Genomic DNA, 18,316 nt, shown 5'->3' on the forward strand with positions numbered 1-18,316 from the left:
CAGGAACAAGTCGTGGATTCGGCATCAATGGCGCCCGCCAGGTCCTAGCTACTTAGAGGTTCTGATCAGGGACGATGGTCCCGCGACAACTACGTAAAGCAATAACTAGGTACTTAAGTACCTACAAGTAAAACCTGGTTCCTGCTCTGTACCACAAGTAGCCTCAACGATGATGTTTAGAAAATGGGGTGTGCGGACATCGCGCCGGGAGGAGACATTGTCTCGATTGACATGGGCTGGGTCGAAATGAAATGGCACAACCAGCGGACCGAGACCTTTTCGACAATTCCCAAGCATAAAAATGTTTCATCTTCATCTGCCGTGAATGCATAACTTGCGCGGTGCTAATTGGCTCACGACCTCGGCACACCTTCCGATGATTTGTCCCGAGGCCTCAGTCCTGACCACTCCACGTTCATCTTCAGATTTCATGTCAATACTAGTTCAATTCTTCCATCTCGAATCGTGTATTCCATAGTGACTCGCAACATGTCGGAATCAGCTCCCAAGTCCTCGAAGTTTCGCCCGCTTCTTCCTGCTCCGCCTTCTGATGATGGCAGCATCGCCTCTAGTTCTCGTCGTTTGGCGAAGCAGTCTTCTCCCGTGACAGCGGCTTGCATAGATTGTCGAAAGCGTAAAACCAAGGTAAGGTCGTGATACTCCCATGCTCTCCTAAGCTGGGTTCTTCCGTCCTGCTCGAGCTGCTCCCTGATCAAGCTAACAAATCTTTGCCGTCTTAGTGCAGTGGTAGTCGCCCTACGTGCACTGCGTGTATACGGCGACATGTGGAATGCGTTTACGATAGGGGCCCTAACGAGACACAGGCCAAAGTGGTCAAACGCAAGTACGAAGAGCTAAAGAGCCACAGCACTCCATATGAACGTATATTTGACGCAATTCGCTCCCGGTCCGAGGCTGATGTGGGAGCCATTGTACGAAAGATACGGAGGGGCGAAAACGTAGATGACATTGCCCGTCAGGTCGAACACGGCGACTTGCTTCTGCAATCGTTTCTCGTACCCGAGACAAGATATCGCTACGAGTTCCCGCTTTCTTCGAACCTGCCTCCTTATCTCTTGCTTCAGTCCAATGTCTATCTGAAGTCGTTGATATATAAGTGGGCTCCCCCATTATCACAAGGAAATGCCGCCGAGTCTGGACCTTCTTCCTCACATCAACAGCCGGAGAATGCGTTTTCGGAAGCCGAGGCCCCCTACTTGATGCCGTACCATGCAGCCAAGATAATCGATACTCGGCTCAGTTCCGTTGCGCCATCAAAATGGACCAGTGTCAGCTCGGATGACCTGTTGATGAGAAGACTCCTCAGCGCATTCTTCCTCCAAGACCATGACTGGTGGACCGCATTCCAAAAGGACTACTTTCTTGAAGACATGTCCAAGATGCACGATGAACTCTGCTCGTCTCTACTTGTAAATGCGTTACTTGCATTGTCTTGTGTGAGTGCATCCATCTCAGCATCGTTGACCAGAATCTATTTGCTGATTGAGCATGGCGGCCCTAGAACTATTATCGCGGCCTCGATGACCGCACTGAGTTTTGGAATCCTCAAACCCTAGGCTACCGCTTTTTGGCAGAGGCCAAGAGGCTGTGGGAGTATGAGAAGGGTCTCGATAAGCTAACGACCATCCAGGCTGCTCTTGTTTTCCACGTCATCTACAGCGGAACTGGGGCTGACAAGATCGGATATGCCTACACAGTCCAAGCATGTGCTATTGCCCACAAGATTGATCTATTCAACCCAACCTCTGTCACGGAAAATACCAGGTTACGTGACGCCAGGCATTACACGGCATGGGCATTGTTTAGTTGGCAGAGGTAGGTCTACGATCCCGAAACAGATATCTCGGCAAAAAAAGAAGAAGAAGAACGAAAAGAAAAAAACTGTCCCTTTCATAGCCGGACTAATACGGATCCCTAGTCTTATGTCATTCCATTACTTCAGGCCTCCTCTCTTCAATCGACCACCAGCTAGCTTGCCAGATCCGAAGCATGAACCAGAGTGGTACGGCGAAATCTGGCTCAAGTACCCTCTTGGCAGGTCTCTGTTTCCCAGTAGCTCAGGGGACGTTTTCAAGGCAAGGGCCGAGTTCGCCGTAATACAAAACGAGGCAGCACAGAGATTGTTTGCCGGTTCAACGCCAGCTCCGCAGCTCTCTGCTGCAGAAGTTGCAGTTTTCTATTTCCGGTTTAAGGGCTGGTACGATAGCTTGCCGGAAGCACTGTCTCCTCGAAGAGCCGTGCTGCCATCCCATCTCAAACTTCAGTAAGTACAACCTTCAAATTACTTTGTAATAGGTAGTTACTTTGCCAAAGTGCTCTGTCTGCTGGTTTCGGCACGAAGCCGAGCCATGTTAGGAGTCGCAGTGCTTCTTGGCGCACTTGCCGAGACGCGGTACCAGTAAGACATATCTTCTGACAAAGACTACTCAGTATGCACTACTTCCAGATTCTTCTTAGACTTTTCCAGTCCCCAAGCCTCATAAATGAGCCCGGGTCAGAAGCGGACGCAGCCGTGGTTAATCTCTTTGGCCAACCGCCCCAGGAGCTCCTCTCCTACGCAAAAGCCAGTCTAGAGACTTTGCTGCGAGCTTACTACTTACGACATGGCTTTGAGTGGCTCGACACATATCTCCTTTCCCTCATGCTAGACGTGGCTTTCATCGCTATTGAAGAGATGAAGGTCCAGGGCAGTGACGCAGATCTCTCCGCACTACGTTCAACTATCATCCTGCTTGCCAAGGGCATCTACGAGCAAGGACAGAATTTGTTCCTGGGGAAACTGGTATTTAATGTGGTGAGAGGCAAGATGCGCTCCGAGGACTTGGATACACTGGGGCAACTTGCCAGGATTGAAAAGATAGGGGAGAAGGAAGCCATCGGCCTCCAGCAAGCTCAGATGGAATGGCCGGTTCAGATCACTAGCATGGCGGACGATCCGGGGTCAAAGAAAATTGGCGATTTATCCAAGAAACTTATGGAGACGTCGCTAGAATCACCTGGTGAGGATAACACTTTATAGTTTAGTAAATACGACCGGTTTCTGAGGCTCATGGAGTTGTCATGACTATTCGAGACTGCTAGGCAAAGCACGAGGTTCCCAAAGTCAAAGCCACGAATGGCTATTGGGCTTGACCATTAAGATATGAAGGAAAAGATGCAGCAACAGCGGGTCTTGGCCAGATATCTAACATCCGGCTTATAAGTGTCTTCATTTGGCGTTTAGCTGCGCTGCAACGATCATCTCCTATATATGTCCTCCAGCGCCGTCACTGATTCACTGTACGTATAGGTAAGCCTAACGTCGCAATACGTTTCCGGTCTCTGTGCTTATCTCTCGTGATGTCATCACCACTGTACGTTTATTGGAAGGAAGGCCCGGCAGCAGTCGAAGCAGGAAGCAGGAAGCAGGAAGCGCCAACGCGCAGGTCTAGCACTTTGTTTCACCCCAATTCACGACGCGTTTCGCGGAAAAGCAAAATTCTGAGAGTATTTACTCTACGCCGCAAGTTTTCGTTTGTTGTATTTTTCCCTTGCTGTCGACTTTGGATTTATTCATAGCGGATACGTATCAGCTGAACTGGAGTCCCGAGTCCCGGCAAACACTGGCCCGCCAGCGCATCATGTCTTCCGGCGAAGGAGAAATGGGCGACGCCCACCTCGGGCTCGAGTACAAGCCAAAAGTAGTGGCCTACTGGGACCGCAGGGGGTGGGATTTCGAAGGGGTAGTCAGGTTGACGATGGGATTCACCCAGGTCAAGACGGGGCACATCTCGAGGCACGAGAAAGTGGTGTGGTTTGTGGAGTGTGCTTCCAAAGCAGAGTGTCGCGATGCGTGGCGCGATTGCCGGTGGGTGCTTGGGCGTCGTTTTGTCGTTGTTCCTACTCCCTTGCGGTGAGTGCTGCTGCCGACGGGGACGGGGTGTACGTGGTGCTGTTGATTTTGACGTTTGCGCAGAGTGTGCGTCGTTGGGAAGGACATGGAGTCGCTTGAGGATCTCGAAGTCGTTTAGGGTGTTGGATTGGCCGGGATTGGGGGTCTTTCAGGGAAGACTGCTGCTGGACGATGAGTTTGGTCAGCTTCTGGATGGATAATCAGGGGCTCGCTCTTTTCAGGGGGAAAGGAGGTCGAGAGATGGATGTTGATGTTGATGTGACGGCTGGCGACTCGTCTTGGGGAGCAGGGAATGCGAGGATTCCTTGTTTGTATCGTCGGTTACATCAATAAATGAACTATTAGAGGATAATCGCCGGGTCGGTCGAGGAGCCGGGAGCGTGAGGAGTCGTTGGTCATGTTGATGTAAACGAATTATTGAAGGGACAACTGGCGACTCAAATCGGAGTGGAAGGCGTGTGAGCCGTCAATGTCACATGGATGGAAACGAAATTCTAAAGATAAAAGTAGCGGCTCGGCTGAAGGGCCATGTAGTTGGACGGCTCAACTTGCACCTCCTGATGGGCATAATTCTTGTTGTAAGGAACATGATGGATACCAACCAGAATAAGACCTCCACTTGTAGGAGGCCTCCATTTTTGTCAGAATCGTTAAACAGTTCTGAACAGAAAGTTCGCGACTCGGATAAACGGAAGACACGGCTGCTGGTGGTCAGATTGGATGCGACGTATCGACTGCGTCTGGGCTGCGCCATCCATCTAGCTCTACCGGTAGAGCTCATGGGCGTGGTTACTCAAAACCGCGACTGGAATCAGATAAGAATAGCCAGCTAATCACATAGATCCGCGGCTGTTGAGACTGCGCAATCACCTCTGCCGACAGTTCCAGGTGAACTGTAGATGACGTTGGACACTCGTGGCCAGGGCTCAGGAGGGTTCATGTCGACATCTGTTCATCTTGATCAGGGCGGACAGTTCCAATATAGGTTGCCAGCTGATGGCTCTTCTGCCCGATGATACCCCTTTGTTTCATGACATGGAGCAAATATCTCCGTCTATGCCTTCGACACGAGCCACAGCAGACAATGGCCGCCTGTGAACGGAGCGAATCAGGGGCGATGTCTCTTTGTCTTCATCAGGGCGTTTTGTCTGTGCCGAATCGTCCAGGCCCCGGCCTTGCTTTCACTTTTCCAGTCTCCATGCGTCCAGACTGGCCTTTCTTACCGTGGCTCAACTTTCATTCACAGATTCATGCCCAAGGCTAGAGTCTGGAACACAATGGCCTTGCTTCCGCTTCTACACAGCCTCCATGCGTCCAGACTTCAGACTGGCCTTTCTTACCGTGGCTCAACTTTCATTCACAGATTCATGCCCAAGGCTAGGGTCTGGAACATAATGGCCTTGCTTTCACTCATGCGCAGTCTCCTTTTAGTCCCTCATACTCCAAACTTACTCTTTCTGATCCAGGCTCGCTCTGAACAGCGTGGTGTTCCTGTCAACACAGCTACCAAGCCACGCTGTTTAGAAAATCTTGCTGCCCAGTCCAGCCCTGGGGAATCGGAGAATCATCGCGTTCTTCAGTTCCGCCGGGGAGTATAACGGAGGAGTTACTCTGTGGTGTGGTTGAGAAGGTCATAATAACACCATGGAAAGAACGGTCACTTTGGCAAAAAGAACGCGCTCTAATTGAACAGCGACTATACCCCCTAATATTTTTGTTTACAGTCAGCAAAACTCAAAGAAAAGAAAAAACGAAAATGTCAGTGGGTGTCGAGGCACACACCACTCTGCTCTCTTGCGGCAATGAGAATAGTCTACATGGTATTCCAGACTTTCACATGTAAACCTCGAGTCCGAGAGCTTTTTAAATGCAGCTCTATGTTTGGATGGTGCCTGAAATGCGTAACAAGACATGCAGTGTGGTGTGCTACACAAGAGAACAGGATGCCACGTCGTAAAATGCAGGACTCGGTTTGAACACTTGCAAAACTCAGTCATTATTCCAACGAGCATACAATCAGGCACTCAGGCAACCCATGAGACCTGAAAATCCACGTTCCTCATTTGTCGCGTTGGGTTGATCCGGCCAGTACATTCTTTGAACACACGAGGCCGAACAGTAGGGGGGAACGTACAAAGACGCACGGCGTGTCTGTGAATAGCTACGAACAAGATAAGCTGCTGCTTTGTGAATCATATGTGATGGCATTCATCTATGAACATGTGGAATATGAAACATCATGCACGTATTGGAAGCTGCATGCATATGTCGTTTCCAGGAGGCTCCGTATTTCCACTCACTTCTCATTTCGAGCTTCATTGCCAGTCTTACTCGTGCTGACTTGGTGGGCGGCAGAGATGATGAACAGCCTGGACTCGTGGGCTCATGAAATGACAGAGTGGGGGAGTGGTGGAATAATAGAATGACAGAGCTGTCTATATAATGGCTCTCTTTCTTCCTCCAGTTTGAGGTTTCATCTCTGGCCACGGACAACCTCACGAAATACCGTTCAACACACACACGCACACACACGCACACACGGTTACTCATACACATACGCATACACACCTTCAGCCAGGGCAGTCACGACAAGTCTCTCGCACTATCACCATGCCAGACCGCCCGAACACATCTTCCTCCACCTCCTCCGAGGAGCCACTAAATGCTGAACCAGTACCCAACTGGGACGACAGAAGCCCCCTTTTCAGCATCCGGCTATGCGTAGAAAACATGTCGAGCTTTCCTAGTTTAGAAGCCGATGTAAAGTCGATGTTCTGTAAGTAGCGATTGCGATTCAAAAGGAGAGTCGGGCGTGTAACTAATATGTAAATGACATACAGATCCAGTGGCTCCATATCCAAGCATGATTGAAGTCCAAAAATGGCAACATGGGGAAATGTTTGGCGTTGTTTTAACGTGGGACGGAGTTCAATTCAATGGTGAACCACTTGAAGCCAGAGTCGTTTGGAACCTTGCTGCGCGGCATATGGAGGACTTTGATATTTTGGGGTGAGTGGAAATTAAATCATCTTTTATTTGGGACGACTACGGCATCTTGTTCCGAGGCTAACATGTTATATATAGAATACACTACGAGTTTCCCAACATCCAAGCACCCTATCCCAGTGGCTGGGAGCCGATAGAGCAGGCAATCTTTCTCACACAAGACAATGGCCCTGTTGAGTCAACAACAGCAACGTAGCCGAGTGGGATCCGGGTGCTCTTCTAGCTCAAGATTCAGACGTCAACTCTTGGGCACCGTGTCTATGCACATGGCCGGCTCTCACGGCTCTCTCTTTCTCTCTCCCTCCGTGGCGGAGGCGCATGATCGGTGTGCGCCAGCAAATGTTGATCAGAACGTGACGGCATATCACGCTGCCTTTAATACGGAGCTTCCTTTCTGCGACTACATTTCGTGAGATGCCACGACTACTGCCGAGTTAATCGGCTGTTACGCCAAGATGGGGGAGAGAAAATCTGGCTGGGAAGTTTTTTTTTTTTTTTTTTTCCACGTCTTGTTGGATTTCAATGGGTTGCATTTCTGTGGTGGAGATTAGGTAGATTTTAAGGGGAGATTGGTGGAATGTACGCATGGGGTTTTTCTTTCTGGTACCTTGGGGAACGGCCCGAGCCGAAATCTCTAAGAGTGCGACCTTTTTTATTCGGATCTTGATGGTTGTGGTTCAGGGAGTCTGGATCGAGTTTTGGAGATTAATACGACACTTGGATTGCCATTCAAATCAACTATTTCACTTTACCTTACACCAGTAGTTGCATTTCGAATTGTGATTGATACGGTTTCGGGTCATTCATACAAAATATGCAGTTAAATGGCGCAGTTACCTGCCAAGAGGAATTCTAGCATGGAGGCGAAGCCGTAGCCGTTGACTGGATGAATTGTACGCATGTCGTCGTGCAACCTGCAGATACATATTGCCTAAACCAAGTAGTAAGTGGGCGGCCCGAGTTGCCGCATCTAGATCGGGAAAATGCACCCGCAACTTTAATTGAGTCGTGCATGAATGCGCGCCCTATGTCAACATCCCGCCAAGTTGCGTCAATGTGGAGCCTCGCGCTAGTTCATGATGTGGTGTCTAAGGTGCGTTGAGGTGAGAAACCGCACGGGGGCAGTCAATATAAATACTATACCTTAATACCGGCCAATACGCAGGTGTGCCTGAAATAACTACAAAGCACAAAATTCAGTCGCTTCTGTTGAAAACGCTGCACCCCCCAGCCTACTGCCTCATCTTGCCATCTTTGATTTCCACTCTAGTAAACCCCCCATCAGCCTCACAGACCCTCCACAATGGGCAGCACATCCGCCGCCCACAAAATACTGCAGTCAGCGCACGTCGCCCCCGAAATCTACAAGCTACGACCCGACTACCGCGCCCTGCTCATGGTCGTCGAGGGCATCCCCCCCGGCCCCAGCGACGACAGCAGCGAGGCCCTCCTCCTCGAAGCCGAAGCCTCGGCCAAGCACCTGCTGGCCGAGCACGCCGTCACCGAGGTCCCGCACATCGCCGCATGGCGCGAAACGTACAGGGCCTTTGGGGCGAAGCCGCAAAAGACGCGCAACAGCCTCGAGGCGCTCACCCGCCGTGCCGCAGCGGCCGGCGGCCTGCCACGCGTGAACCGCCTGACGGACATGTACAACGCCGTCTCGGTGAAGCACCAGGTTCCCCTGGGCGGCGAGGACCTCGACAAGTACGACGGGTCGCCGTTTCTGACCCGCGCCAGCGGCCGGGAGGAGTTTCGCAGCCTGGCCGGCGGCGAGGTAGAGGTCGAGTGCGCCGCGCCCGGGGAGCCCGTCTGGTGCGACGACGCCGGCGTCACTTGCCGCCGCTGGAACTGGCGGCAGGGCCCGCGGACGGCGCTGACTGACGATACGACGCGCGTGCTGTTTATCCTGGATGCGCTGGGGCCGCTTTCGGATGAGGCCTTGGAGAGGGCCGCCGAGGAGCTTGCTCTGGCGTTGGGGCGGTTGTCTCCGGAGGTGCGGGTTGCGCAGAGAATGCTGAGTGCTTTGGATGCAGCTGAGGGTGGTTCGTGATGTCACTTTGTGTGAAGGCTTGGAGGGAGAGACTGGGAGCAGTGGTCAGCGGGTAGTCTTGACTCTTGACAAGGGGATCCATCACGGTGGGTTCGGTATGTCAATCTCGGATGATTATAGATGATGTAAAGCTGCTTTAAATGCCCTTGTCAATGACGCAGTTTCTCCAATATTGTTTCAAAATGCAGGTTGGACCGTTGACGCCTTGAATTTGATGTTGTGAGACCTGCAGGCACTGGCACCAGTTGACCTGTGCAGTCGCCGGGAGGAGTGGAGACCTTAGGCTACAAGCACTTCAATGTTGCTAGCTTGAGACGTCTGCCTACAAAGATTCAGGCCTTCCCGTGACAGCTGAACTGATTCGACTTCTTCACATATTTCTCACACAACACCATGGCCCCCAAACGGATTCTCAAATTCCCCCAAAGCGAAAATGAATCATCATATGTTCTCGTCCAAGTTTCGTCAAAGGGCTCAAAGCCACTGGACCTGAAATTGGTCGGCACAGAAGGCGAGGCGCCCTACGTGTGTTCATGTGAGTGAACAGTAGCCCGCGCCTTTGTCCCCAGCACTCTCGCCCATCCCATTTACACGGACAAAAAAAATAAAAAATTGATGCAAGAACTTTACTAAATCCATCCCAGTACGGCATGACCGAGTTGCATCTCTCCGCGTCAAAAACTGCCCCGTCTCCGAAGCCGAATGGCAGACCATACTGCAGTCCGTCTTCGAGCAGCAGCCGCTTCCAGATATCCAGGCATCCGCCACGGTGCAAAGCGGATCGTCGGTATCTCTCACCATCCGCAAACAAGTCCAAGGCATCACTGTACGTGCTCGTGCTTACCCCGTCTCTCACATGATTGCCAAACCTAAGTCTTGCAGCAACGTCTCGGCGCCATCACGCTCACCCACGACGGGGGCGAGGCCATCGAGCTGTTTGAATGGTGTGCCACTTCCGTCGACGCCGTCACCCAAGCCAAAGCAGCCGCGTCCGCGTCTGACGTCCGGGTCCGAGACCTGCAAACTGCTGTGGGTGAGCTCAAGTCCCAGCTGGATGAGCTGGTCGCCGCCAAGCAGGAGGACGAGGTGGTGCTGCTGCAAAAGTTTCGAGATTTGCTCAACGAGAAGAAGGTCAAGATTCGGGAGCAGCAGAAGATCATTACGGACTTGTCTGCGAATGACGCCCCCCGGGAAGAAGTGGATGAGGTGGACGAGGTGGACGAGGTACAGACCGTCAAGAGGGGGAAGAAGGCGCCCAAGAGAAAGGCCCAGGCTGTTGAGAATGAGTCCCCCGAGGAGGATGTCGATATGACGGCTGAGAAGGGGGAGTCGGAGGATGAGGATGGGGAGAGTACGACGGAGGCGACGGCCTCTGTGGCCAATGACGAGGACGAGGATGAGGATGAGGACATGGACATGGACAGGACGGCGGGCGAAGCTGCGCGGGAGCCATTGCCGCCTCAAAAGAAACAAGATGCGCCTCCGCCGCCGCGGGCTCTGCCGTTTCAAAAGAAGAAGCAGGCAGTGGCTGCGGATGATTCGGACGACGATGAACTATGAGGTTGGGGACTCGGGAGGCTGCCATATCCTCGAGGGTGTATGCTAGGCATCACGAATTTCTTTCTCCCAACACAAATAATTTACAAAGGTAAAAACAATATTCATGTTTGTTTTCCCATGGCAAATTCTACTGTCCTATGTGGGAATTAATCGACAGCCTTCTCTTACCGCCTGTCATCCGGGCCAAATTTGTTCAACCAGAAACCACGAAAGTGATACCGGTTGCCCACCTCTGCTATCCGCGCCACCTCCTCCTGCGTGAGCTCAAACGTACCCAACTTGGCCAGGTAGTCCTGCAGCCGGCCCTTATTCGAGCTCGTCGTGAGCGCAACCAGGCCCTGGTCCAAGATCCACCTCAGCCCAATCTCGGACTCGGAAACGCCATACTTGCCCGCCAGCTCCGACCACACGGCGTCGACGGGCCCGCCCTTGGCCCTCGTCAGCGGAAGCAACGGGCCGTAGCACGAGACGGCAATGTTGTGCTTCTTGTGGAAGGCGACCAGGTCGCCGTGCTGGAGGTACGGGTGGTACTCGATCTGGTTGATGGCCGGGACCACCTTGGCCGTCTGGAGGATGACCTCGACGTGCTCCTGGAGAAAGTTGGAGACGCCGATGGACTTGGCCTTGCCCGAGGCCTTGATGGCCTCGAGGTCGGCCCACTTCTGCTGCAGCTCCTCGTGCGAGGCGGCGAACCAGGGCCCGTGGAGGAGGTAGAGGTCGACGTGGTCGAGGCCCAGCTTCTGGAGGGACAGCTCGAAGGCTTCTTGCGTGGGCTTTTGCTGCTCGCCGTGCGCCTTGGTGGTGACGAAGAGCTGGCTTCTGGGGACGCCGGACGCCTTGATGGCCGCGCCGAGCTCTTCTTCGTTTCCGTACACTGGGCTCTTGTTAGTGCGTCTGGTGTGCTGGTGGGGGCGTGGCTGCGCTTGCCCTCTGCTCCATCAAGGTGGTGATATCCGAGGTCTATGGCCGTCTTGGTGATGGCCACGACGGACTGGTCGTAGCCCGAGGTGCTCTTGTAGTTGGCAGTTCCGAGGCCGTATGCGAGCTGTGATTTTATTAGTGTTCGGTGGATTTGAATATCTGACAAGAGGGGTGTGGGAAGGGGGCCAGGAGAAAGAGTGAACCGTGTCATGCTCGCTGGGTACTTACTACTGGGATCTCATTGCCGTCGTTGAGCTTTAGGGTTGGTGGGAACGAGCCCTTTGAAGCTGCGTCACTTGAGGCCATGTTGTTGGACTTGTATGAGAGTAGGAGCGTGATTTGGTAATGTAGAGCTGTTGGGGGATGAGGCTACTGAGAAATAGGAAGAGAAGAAAATGAGCAGAGCACAGTCGCAATGTGCCAAGTCGTTGAACATATTGCGACATGATGTCGACGTCTCCCCGCAACAGTGGAGGCCGGGCTAGTTTACTGCCGGGCGCCAACGTCGGAACCGGAATTAAGGACGGAAACAAGCGGTGTTACAAATACAAGCCCGACTACGGAGAGGGCGAGACAATAAGTCACGCAACTCACTTTGTTTTTCTTCTCATTTCTTCTTCCTCCTCAAGGCCGGATGCAGGTGTATGATGTGGAAATGAAGCCGATGGAGTTGATGCATGCAAGCACGGCAGGCACTGATATTATTATATATTGTAGGGTAAGCATCTGGTCGGAACCGACGTTGACGGCAAATGGTCATCTAGCGGATAAGTCTGGAAAAGCTTGTAAATGGCTGGGTATCTATCGCCAATGATTACTTCATCTGCCTACTGATGCCCTCTTTTTCTTGCCTTGTATTTTCATTTCTTTAATTTACTCAACTTGCTGCGCAGTGCCGCTTACACACACTCGGTGCATGTCCAAACGCCCGCAATGTGGGGCTGAAATGATGTTATCCATCCGGGCCGACACCGTCGCATTGACGTCAACCCTCCAGTCTACCAGGCAACTACATGGCCACCGGACCGCAGGAGCAGCAGTCTCTGGAACATGATCCACCGCCGAGCCTTGCACTGATCCAAGCCCATCCCAAGCTCGCGCAGCACCGAAATCCAAGGCTGAACCGCCGTCGATGCTATACCGCGCAGTTGTGCGAAGAGCTGTCCCGCGACTCCGAGCTCCGTTCAGCATGGCCGCGAACCACTCGACGGCCGCAGGCGCCACGCTTCAAGACCTCCCCAAGTCGTGGCACTTTACCGAATCCCTACCGCCCGATTCGGCCTTCCCAACACCCGCCGACTCGCACAAGACACCCCGCGATCAGATCCTGCCGAGGCAAGTCCGCAACGCCCTGTTCACCTGGGTCCAGCCGGAGCAGCAGAAAGACCCGGAGCTGTTGGCCGTGAGCCCAGCCGCCCTCCGCGACATCGGTATCAAGGCCGGAGAGGACAAGACGGACGACTTTCGACAGCTTGTCGCGGGCAACAAGCTGTACGGATGGGACGAGGACAAGCTGCAGGGCGGCTACCCGTGGGCGCAGTGCTACGGAGGCTTCCAGTTTGGCCAGTGGGCCGGCCAGCTGGGCGACGGGCGCGCCATATCCCTCTTCGAGTCGCAGAACCCGGACACGGGCAAGAGGTACGAGCTGCAGCTCAAGGGCGCCGGCCTGACGCCGTACTCGCGCTTCGCCGACGGCAAGGCCGTCCTGCGCTCCAGCATCCGCGAGTTCGTCGTGTCCGAGGCCCTCAACGCCCTCGGCATTCCCTCCACCCGCGCGCTGTCCCTCAGCCTCCTCCCGCACTCCAAGGTTCTGCGCGAGACCGTCGAGCCGGGGGCCATTGTGCTGCGTTTCGCAGAGTCTTGGCTGCGCCTGGGCAACTTTGACATTCTGCGCGCGCGGGGCGACCGCGACTTGATACGGAGGCTGGCCACGTATGTCGCCGAGGACGTCTTTGGCGGCTGGGAGAAGCTGCCTGCCCGGCTGGAGGATCCCGAGAAGCCTGGGGAGTCGCCTGTCCCGGGGCGTGGAGTGCCGGAGAAGGAACTCCAGGGACCTGCTGAGACGGCTGAGAATAGGTTCACCCGGCTGTATCGCGAGATTGCGCGCCGCAGCGCCAAGACGGTGGCTGCCTGGCAGGCGTACGGCTTTATGAATGGTGTCTTGGTAAGTTGGGTTGAATGTGATGGATGACCTTGACGTCTGGCAGGTGGAACTGACTATTTTGTTTTTTTCTCTTGGCAGAACACTGATAATACGTCTGTATATGGCCTCTCAATAGACTTTGGCCCGTTTGCATTCATGGACAATTTCGACCCGTCGTATACCCCCAACCACGACGATCATATGCTACGATATAGTTATAGAAATCAGCCCACCATTATTTGGTGGAATCTTGTACGATTCGGCGAGGCTGTGGGGGAATTGATGGGCGCGGCAGGGCTTGCTGACGATGCCGCCTTCATATCGGAGGGCGTCAAGGAAGACCAGCAGGAGGAAGTCATATCACGAGCGGAGAAGCTCATCATGCAAACCGGCGATGAGTACAAGGAGGTCTTTCTGGGAGAGTACAAGAGATTGATGACGCTCAGGCTGGGCCTGCGGGAGCGCAAACCCGCTGATTTCGATGAGCTATTCAGTCCGGCTCTCGACACCCTTGAAGCCCTAGAACTCGACTTCAACCACTTCTTCCGTCGACTTAGCAATATCAAATTGGCAGAGGTGTCCTCGCCGGAAGGGAGAAGGGAAAAGGCTGCCGTCTTCTTCCACACGGAGGGACCGCCGAGTACCGTAAGTGAGGATGAGGCTCGCGACCGTATCGCGAAATGGTTGGACAAGTGGCATGCTCGCGTGGTGGAGGACTGGAAAGATGGGGAACAAGTGTCGGACGAAAAGGACCAGGAGAGAATTGAGGCCATGAAACGAGTAAATCCAAACTTCGTTCCTAGGGGCTGGGTCTTGGATGAGGTTATTCGGCGAGTCGAGAAGGAAGGAGAGCGAGATGTTCTGAACCGCATCATGCACATGGCCCTGAACCCGTTTGAAGACGGGTGGCATGGCAAGACAGTTGATGATGTTGCATATAAAGGGGATGCCGAGGAGGAACAAAGATGGGTTGGCGAGGTCCCTCGACCGGGACGGCTCATGCAGTGCAGCTGTAGCTCATAGCGAGTTTTTCAACATATCATAGCCATCAAAAGACACATCCCTATCCCACCATGACCAACTCTAGCGAGTCTGAATCTACACATATCATTGCCAAGGATAAAGTCATTTGATGGAATGTAACGACCGGCGGTAAGAGGCAGCGCTCATCGAGATTAATTTCTCTCCCATGCTTCCATAATCGGCGTACTGAAAATTTTCTCTGGGGCACAAGATAGAGGAAGACTCGACTGAAGACATCGCGTCCACTGGTGCGGACGCGAAGCTCAAGCTCACCTACAATAAAGTGTGCTCGTGTACAATTAATATGGAAAGAGAAAAAAGAGAGCTTGCAGCTCCGCAAATTTCGGACGAAGTTTATGGTGGATTCGATTGGAGGTTCCGGCCTCAGGCATTCATCCGCCGGCAGCTAGCCAATCAGAGCGCATGTAAATTAATCGGTGTTTTGTGGATCATTGCTAATGCTTCCGCTCGGCCACTTCTCTTCCAGACGTCAATGATTGAGCCTTTATTTCGCTGCAACGCCTTGCATTGTCTATTCCCTTTATTCCGTCAAGGCGACACGATGCTCCGACAGTCTCTGGCACGTTCGGCTTGGCGGACAAGCAGGCGGACCGTCAACGCCTCGCGGACCTTCGCTACCACCCCCAGACGCCAGGCGGAGGTTGAACTGACAGTTGGTGAGCAGCTTTTTGCCCTGCCCTGCCATTGACGCCTGCACACGTGCTAACGCCATGCTAGATGGAAAGAAAGTTTCGATTGAAGGTACGAGATGACTATTGTAGAAGGTCTGGCGCCAATTGTTGTTGACCCGGAGTGTAGCTGGTTCTGCCCTGATCCAAGCGTGCGAGAAAGCAGGCGTTACGATTCCTAGGTGAGTGTGGGCCCCAGGAGATGCCACCCGATCAAAGAAGATTCCTAACGATTGAATTAGATATTGCTACCATGAGTACGATTCCCCGTTTGAATAGCCGATGCCGAACACGAGCCCCCCCCTAACAAATGTGTTACAGAAAACTCATGATTGCCGGAAACTGCCGAATGTGCCTGGTTGAGGTCGAAAAAGCCCCCAAGCCCGTGGCCTCATGTGCCTGGCCAGTGCAGCCCGGTATGGTCGTCAAGACCAACTCACCTCTTACTCACAAGGCCCGGGAGGGTGTCATGGAATTCCTGCTCGCCAACCACCCGCTCGACTGCCCCATTTGCGACCAGGGAGGCGAGTGTGATCTCCAGGACCAGTCTATGCGATACGGAGCCGACCGCGGCCGATTCCACGAGATTGGCGGCAAGCGTGCCGTCGAGGACAAGAATATCGGACCGCTGATCAAGACGTCGATGAACCGATGCATCCACTGCACTCGATGTGTTCGATTCGCCAACGATATCGCTGGTGCTCCTGAGCTCGGCTCTACCGGCCGCGGCAACGACTTGCAGATTGGTACCTACCTTGAGAAGAGTCTGGATTCTGAGCTTTCTGGAAACGTCATCGACCTCTGCCCCGTCGGTGCTTTGACCTCTAAACCCTACGCCTTCCGTGCCCGACCCTGGGAGCTGAAGCACACCGAGTCCATTGATGTTCTCGACGGCCTCGGTTCCAACATTCGTGTCGACTCTCGGGGTTTGGAGGTTATGCGTATTACCCCGCGTCTCAACGATGATGTGAACGAGGAATGGATCAATGACAAGACCCGATTTGCCTGCGATGGTCTCAAGACCCAGCGACTGACCATGCCCTTGATTCGTCGCGAGGGCAAGTTTGAGCCCGCTGACTGGGAAGAGGCCCTTGCTGAGGTTGCCAGGGCCTGGGCGGCCAAGAAGCCCCAGGGCAACGAGTTCAAGATAATCTCTGGTGCTTTGACCGAGGTCGAGTCCTTGGTTGTCGCCAAGGACATGGCCAACAAGCTTGGATCCGATAATCTCGCCCTCGACACTCCCACCGGTAGCCAGCCTATTGCCCACGGAGTCGATGTTCGATCCAACTATCTGTTCAACTCACGTATCTGGGGCATTGAGGAGGCCGACTGCATTCTGATTGTTGGCAGCAACCCCCGACACGAGGCCGCTGTCTTGAACGCCCGCATTCGCAAGCAGTGGCTGCGATCCGACCTCGAGATTGGTGTTGTTGGTGAGACGTGGGATTCTACCTTTGAGTTTGAGCACCTCGGAACCGACCATGCCGCCCTGAAGAAGGCCCTCGCCGGCCCCTTTGGCAAGAAGCTACAGGCTGCTAAGAGGCCCATGATTATCGTCGGCTCCGGTGTTACCGACCATGCTGATGCCAAGGCCTTCTACGAGACTGTTGGTGCCTTTGTTGAGAAGAACGCTGCAAACTTCACCACTCCTGAATGGGATGGCTACAACGTTCTGCAGAGAGAAGCTTCAAGAGCCGGTGCTTTCGAAGTTGGCTTCACGACGCCTTCAACCGAGGTTGCCCAGACCAAGCCCAAGTTCGTCTGGTTGCTGGGTGCTGATGAGTTCAACGAGGCCGACATCCCTCAGGATGCCTTTGTAGTCTACCAGGGCCACCACGGTGACCGTGGCGCTCAGATTGCCGACATCATCCTGCCGGGCGCTGCTTACACGGAAAAGGCCGGTACTTATATCAACACCGAGGGCCGTGTCCAGACCACACGTGCTGCCACTTCTCTACCAGGCGCTTCCCGCACTGACTGGAAGATCCTCCGCGCTGTCAGTGAATTTCTGGGTGTGTCTCTACCTTATGACGATCTCGCCGCTGTTCGGGACCGTATGATTGAGGTTTCACCGGCCCTGGCTGCGTACGACATTGTTGAGCCCGTTGCCCTTCGACAGCTTAGCAAGGTTCAGTTGGTGGATCAGAACAAGGGGTCAAAGGCTACTGGAGAGCCTTTGAAGAAGGTTATTGACAACTTTTATTTCACAGACGTCATCTCTAGAAGGTATGTTTGAAGTCAAATCGCTCCGATTGCCGAGTTCCAGCTGCTGACTACTTTCCTTTCCTCAGTTCACCAACCATGGCACGCTGCTCCGCGTCCAAAGCTACGGGTGACCCCAGGACAAACTTTATGGCTCCTGGAATGGAGGAAGATAAGCCCATGGGCCAGGTTGCTTATGGAGTGTAAGAAGACTCTGTCGGCTGTACCAAATTAAAAAGATTCCATTTGTCAGCTTCGGTGGTTGCTGGTGTCTCTTGTACATATATGACGGCGGGCTAGGAGAAGAGTGAGTAGTTGGGGTAAATAATTACCATATTGACAGTACTGCGCATGTGTTTTTTCTCTTCTTTCCTCTTCTTCTTTTTTCGTGATGCTCTACCAGCCGTCTCCCTATCTCGCGCCGTACTTTTACCCTTCATCAACCATAGGTCAGTCCTTGCCCCTTCCCACGAAGGCGTTTCTCGCCGCGCATGTGTTCCCACCGCACGAATTACTTCTCCTCGTCGCGTTCCCGCTCACGCTCCCGCTCCCTCCGTTCCTCCCTCTCCAGCGCCTCCTCATACCGGGCCCTCACCCTCCCGACGTGCTCCCCGAACCCCTTCAAGTCGGCCATGGTCCTGGCCACCGTCCTCAGCACCTCCCTCTCCCCCCACTCGCGGGGTCCCGAGACGAGCCAGCCCGAAAAGTCAGGCGTCCGCGGCAGCTCCCTGTCCGCGCCGGGCTCCCACGGCGCCTGCATGTTGGCGACCATGGCGGCCTTGTCCGCGGCGCTGGCGACCCTGCTCCTG

General features: G+C 53.7%; 9 protein-coding genes across 9 annotated transcripts in view; 7 read left to right on the top strand and 2 right to left on the bottom strand.

Annotated features, from left to right (window-relative positions):
- Window positions 1–489: 489 nt before the first annotated feature.
- On the top strand, window positions 490–3,040 carry MAA_08878 (uncharacterized protein; the record flags this gene model as incomplete). Its single annotated transcript, XM_007826876.2, has 5 exons — window positions 490–645; window positions 741–1,457; window positions 1,523–1,836; window positions 1,940–2,284; window positions 2,452–3,040. The coding sequence occupies 5 exons, from the start codon at window positions 490–492 to the stop codon at window positions 3,038–3,040; spliced, it is 2,121 nt and encodes a 706-aa protein (XP_007825067.2).
- Window positions 3,041–3,641: 601 nt separating this feature from the next.
- Window positions 3,642–4,031, top strand: MAA_10625 (Major facilitator superfamily domain, general substrate transporter; the record flags this gene model as incomplete). Its single annotated transcript, XM_011412343.1, has 2 exons — window positions 3,642–3,913; window positions 3,977–4,031. The coding sequence occupies 2 exons, from the start codon at window positions 3,642–3,644 to the stop codon at window positions 4,029–4,031; spliced, it is 327 nt and encodes a 108-aa protein (XP_011410645.1).
- A 2,492-nt stretch (window positions 4,032–6,523) lies between these two features.
- MAA_10626 (DASH complex, subunit Dad1) lies at window positions 6,524–7,115 on the top strand (the record flags this gene model as incomplete). The annotated part of the gene is made up of 3 exons (XM_011412344.1): window positions 6,524–6,689; window positions 6,754–6,922; window positions 6,998–7,115. The coding sequence occupies 3 exons, from the start codon at window positions 6,524–6,526 to the stop codon at window positions 7,113–7,115; spliced, it is 453 nt and encodes a 150-aa protein (XP_011410646.1).
- A 1,107-nt stretch (window positions 7,116–8,222) lies between these two features.
- MAA_08877 (B3/4 domain-containing protein) lies at window positions 8,223–8,969 on the top strand (the record flags this gene model as incomplete). The annotated part of the gene is made up of 1 exon (XM_007826875.1): window positions 8,223–8,969. One exon carries the CDS (start codon window positions 8,223–8,225, stop codon window positions 8,967–8,969), a length of 747 nt encoding a protein of 248 aa, XP_007825066.1.
- Window positions 8,970–9,362: 393 nt separating this feature from the next.
- Window positions 9,363–10,529, top strand: MAA_08876 (DNA double-strand break repair and VJ recombination XRCC4; the record flags this gene model as incomplete). The annotated part of the gene is made up of 3 exons (XM_007826874.1): window positions 9,363–9,504; window positions 9,614–9,795; window positions 9,852–10,529. 3 exons carry the CDS (start codon window positions 9,363–9,365, stop codon window positions 10,527–10,529), a joined length of 1,002 nt encoding a protein of 333 aa, XP_007825065.1.
- A 164-nt stretch (window positions 10,530–10,693) lies between these two features.
- On the bottom strand, window positions 10,694–11,756 carry MAA_08875 (uncharacterized protein; the record flags this gene model as incomplete). The annotated part of the gene is made up of 3 exons (XM_007826873.1): window positions 10,694–11,459; window positions 11,522–11,574; window positions 11,679–11,756. The coding sequence occupies 3 exons, from the start codon at window positions 11,754–11,756 to the stop codon at window positions 10,694–10,696; spliced, it is 897 nt and encodes a 298-aa protein (XP_007825064.1).
- Window positions 11,757–12,639: 883 nt separating this feature from the next.
- MAA_08874 (protein family UPF0061) lies at window positions 12,640–14,616 on the top strand (the record flags this gene model as incomplete). The annotated part of the gene is made up of 2 exons (XM_007826872.2): window positions 12,640–13,614; window positions 13,693–14,616. The coding sequence occupies 2 exons, from the start codon at window positions 12,640–12,642 to the stop codon at window positions 14,614–14,616; spliced, it is 1,899 nt and encodes a 632-aa protein (XP_007825063.2).
- A 562-nt stretch (window positions 14,617–15,178) lies between these two features.
- Window positions 15,179–17,714, top strand: MAA_08873 (NADH-ubiquinone oxidoreductase, mitochondrial precursor; the record flags this gene model as incomplete). The annotated part of the gene is made up of 6 exons (XM_007826871.2): window positions 15,179–15,293; window positions 15,355–15,378; window positions 15,436–15,487; window positions 15,548–15,562; window positions 15,627–17,531; window positions 17,597–17,714. The coding sequence occupies 6 exons, from the start codon at window positions 15,179–15,181 to the stop codon at window positions 17,712–17,714; spliced, it is 2,229 nt and encodes a 742-aa protein (XP_007825062.2).
- Window positions 17,715–18,018: 304 nt separating this feature from the next.
- MAA_08872 (uncharacterized protein) overlaps window positions 18,019–18,316 on the bottom strand; it is a gene marked incomplete at both ends in the record, with an annotated part of 656 nt that continues 358 nt past the window's right edge. The window contains one exon of the mRNA XM_007826870.1: window positions 18,019–18,307. Within this exon, the coding sequence (XP_007825061.1) occupies window positions 18,019–18,307 (289 nt within the window). The remainder of the gene's footprint in view (window positions 18,308–18,316) is intronic.

Source organism: Metarhizium robertsii (genome assembly GCF_000187425.2).
Source record: "Metarhizium robertsii ARSEF 23 chromosome Unknown MAA_Scf_1, whole genome shotgun sequence".
Taxonomy (NCBI): Eukaryota; Fungi; Ascomycota; class Sordariomycetes; order Hypocreales; family Clavicipitaceae; genus Metarhizium; species Metarhizium robertsii.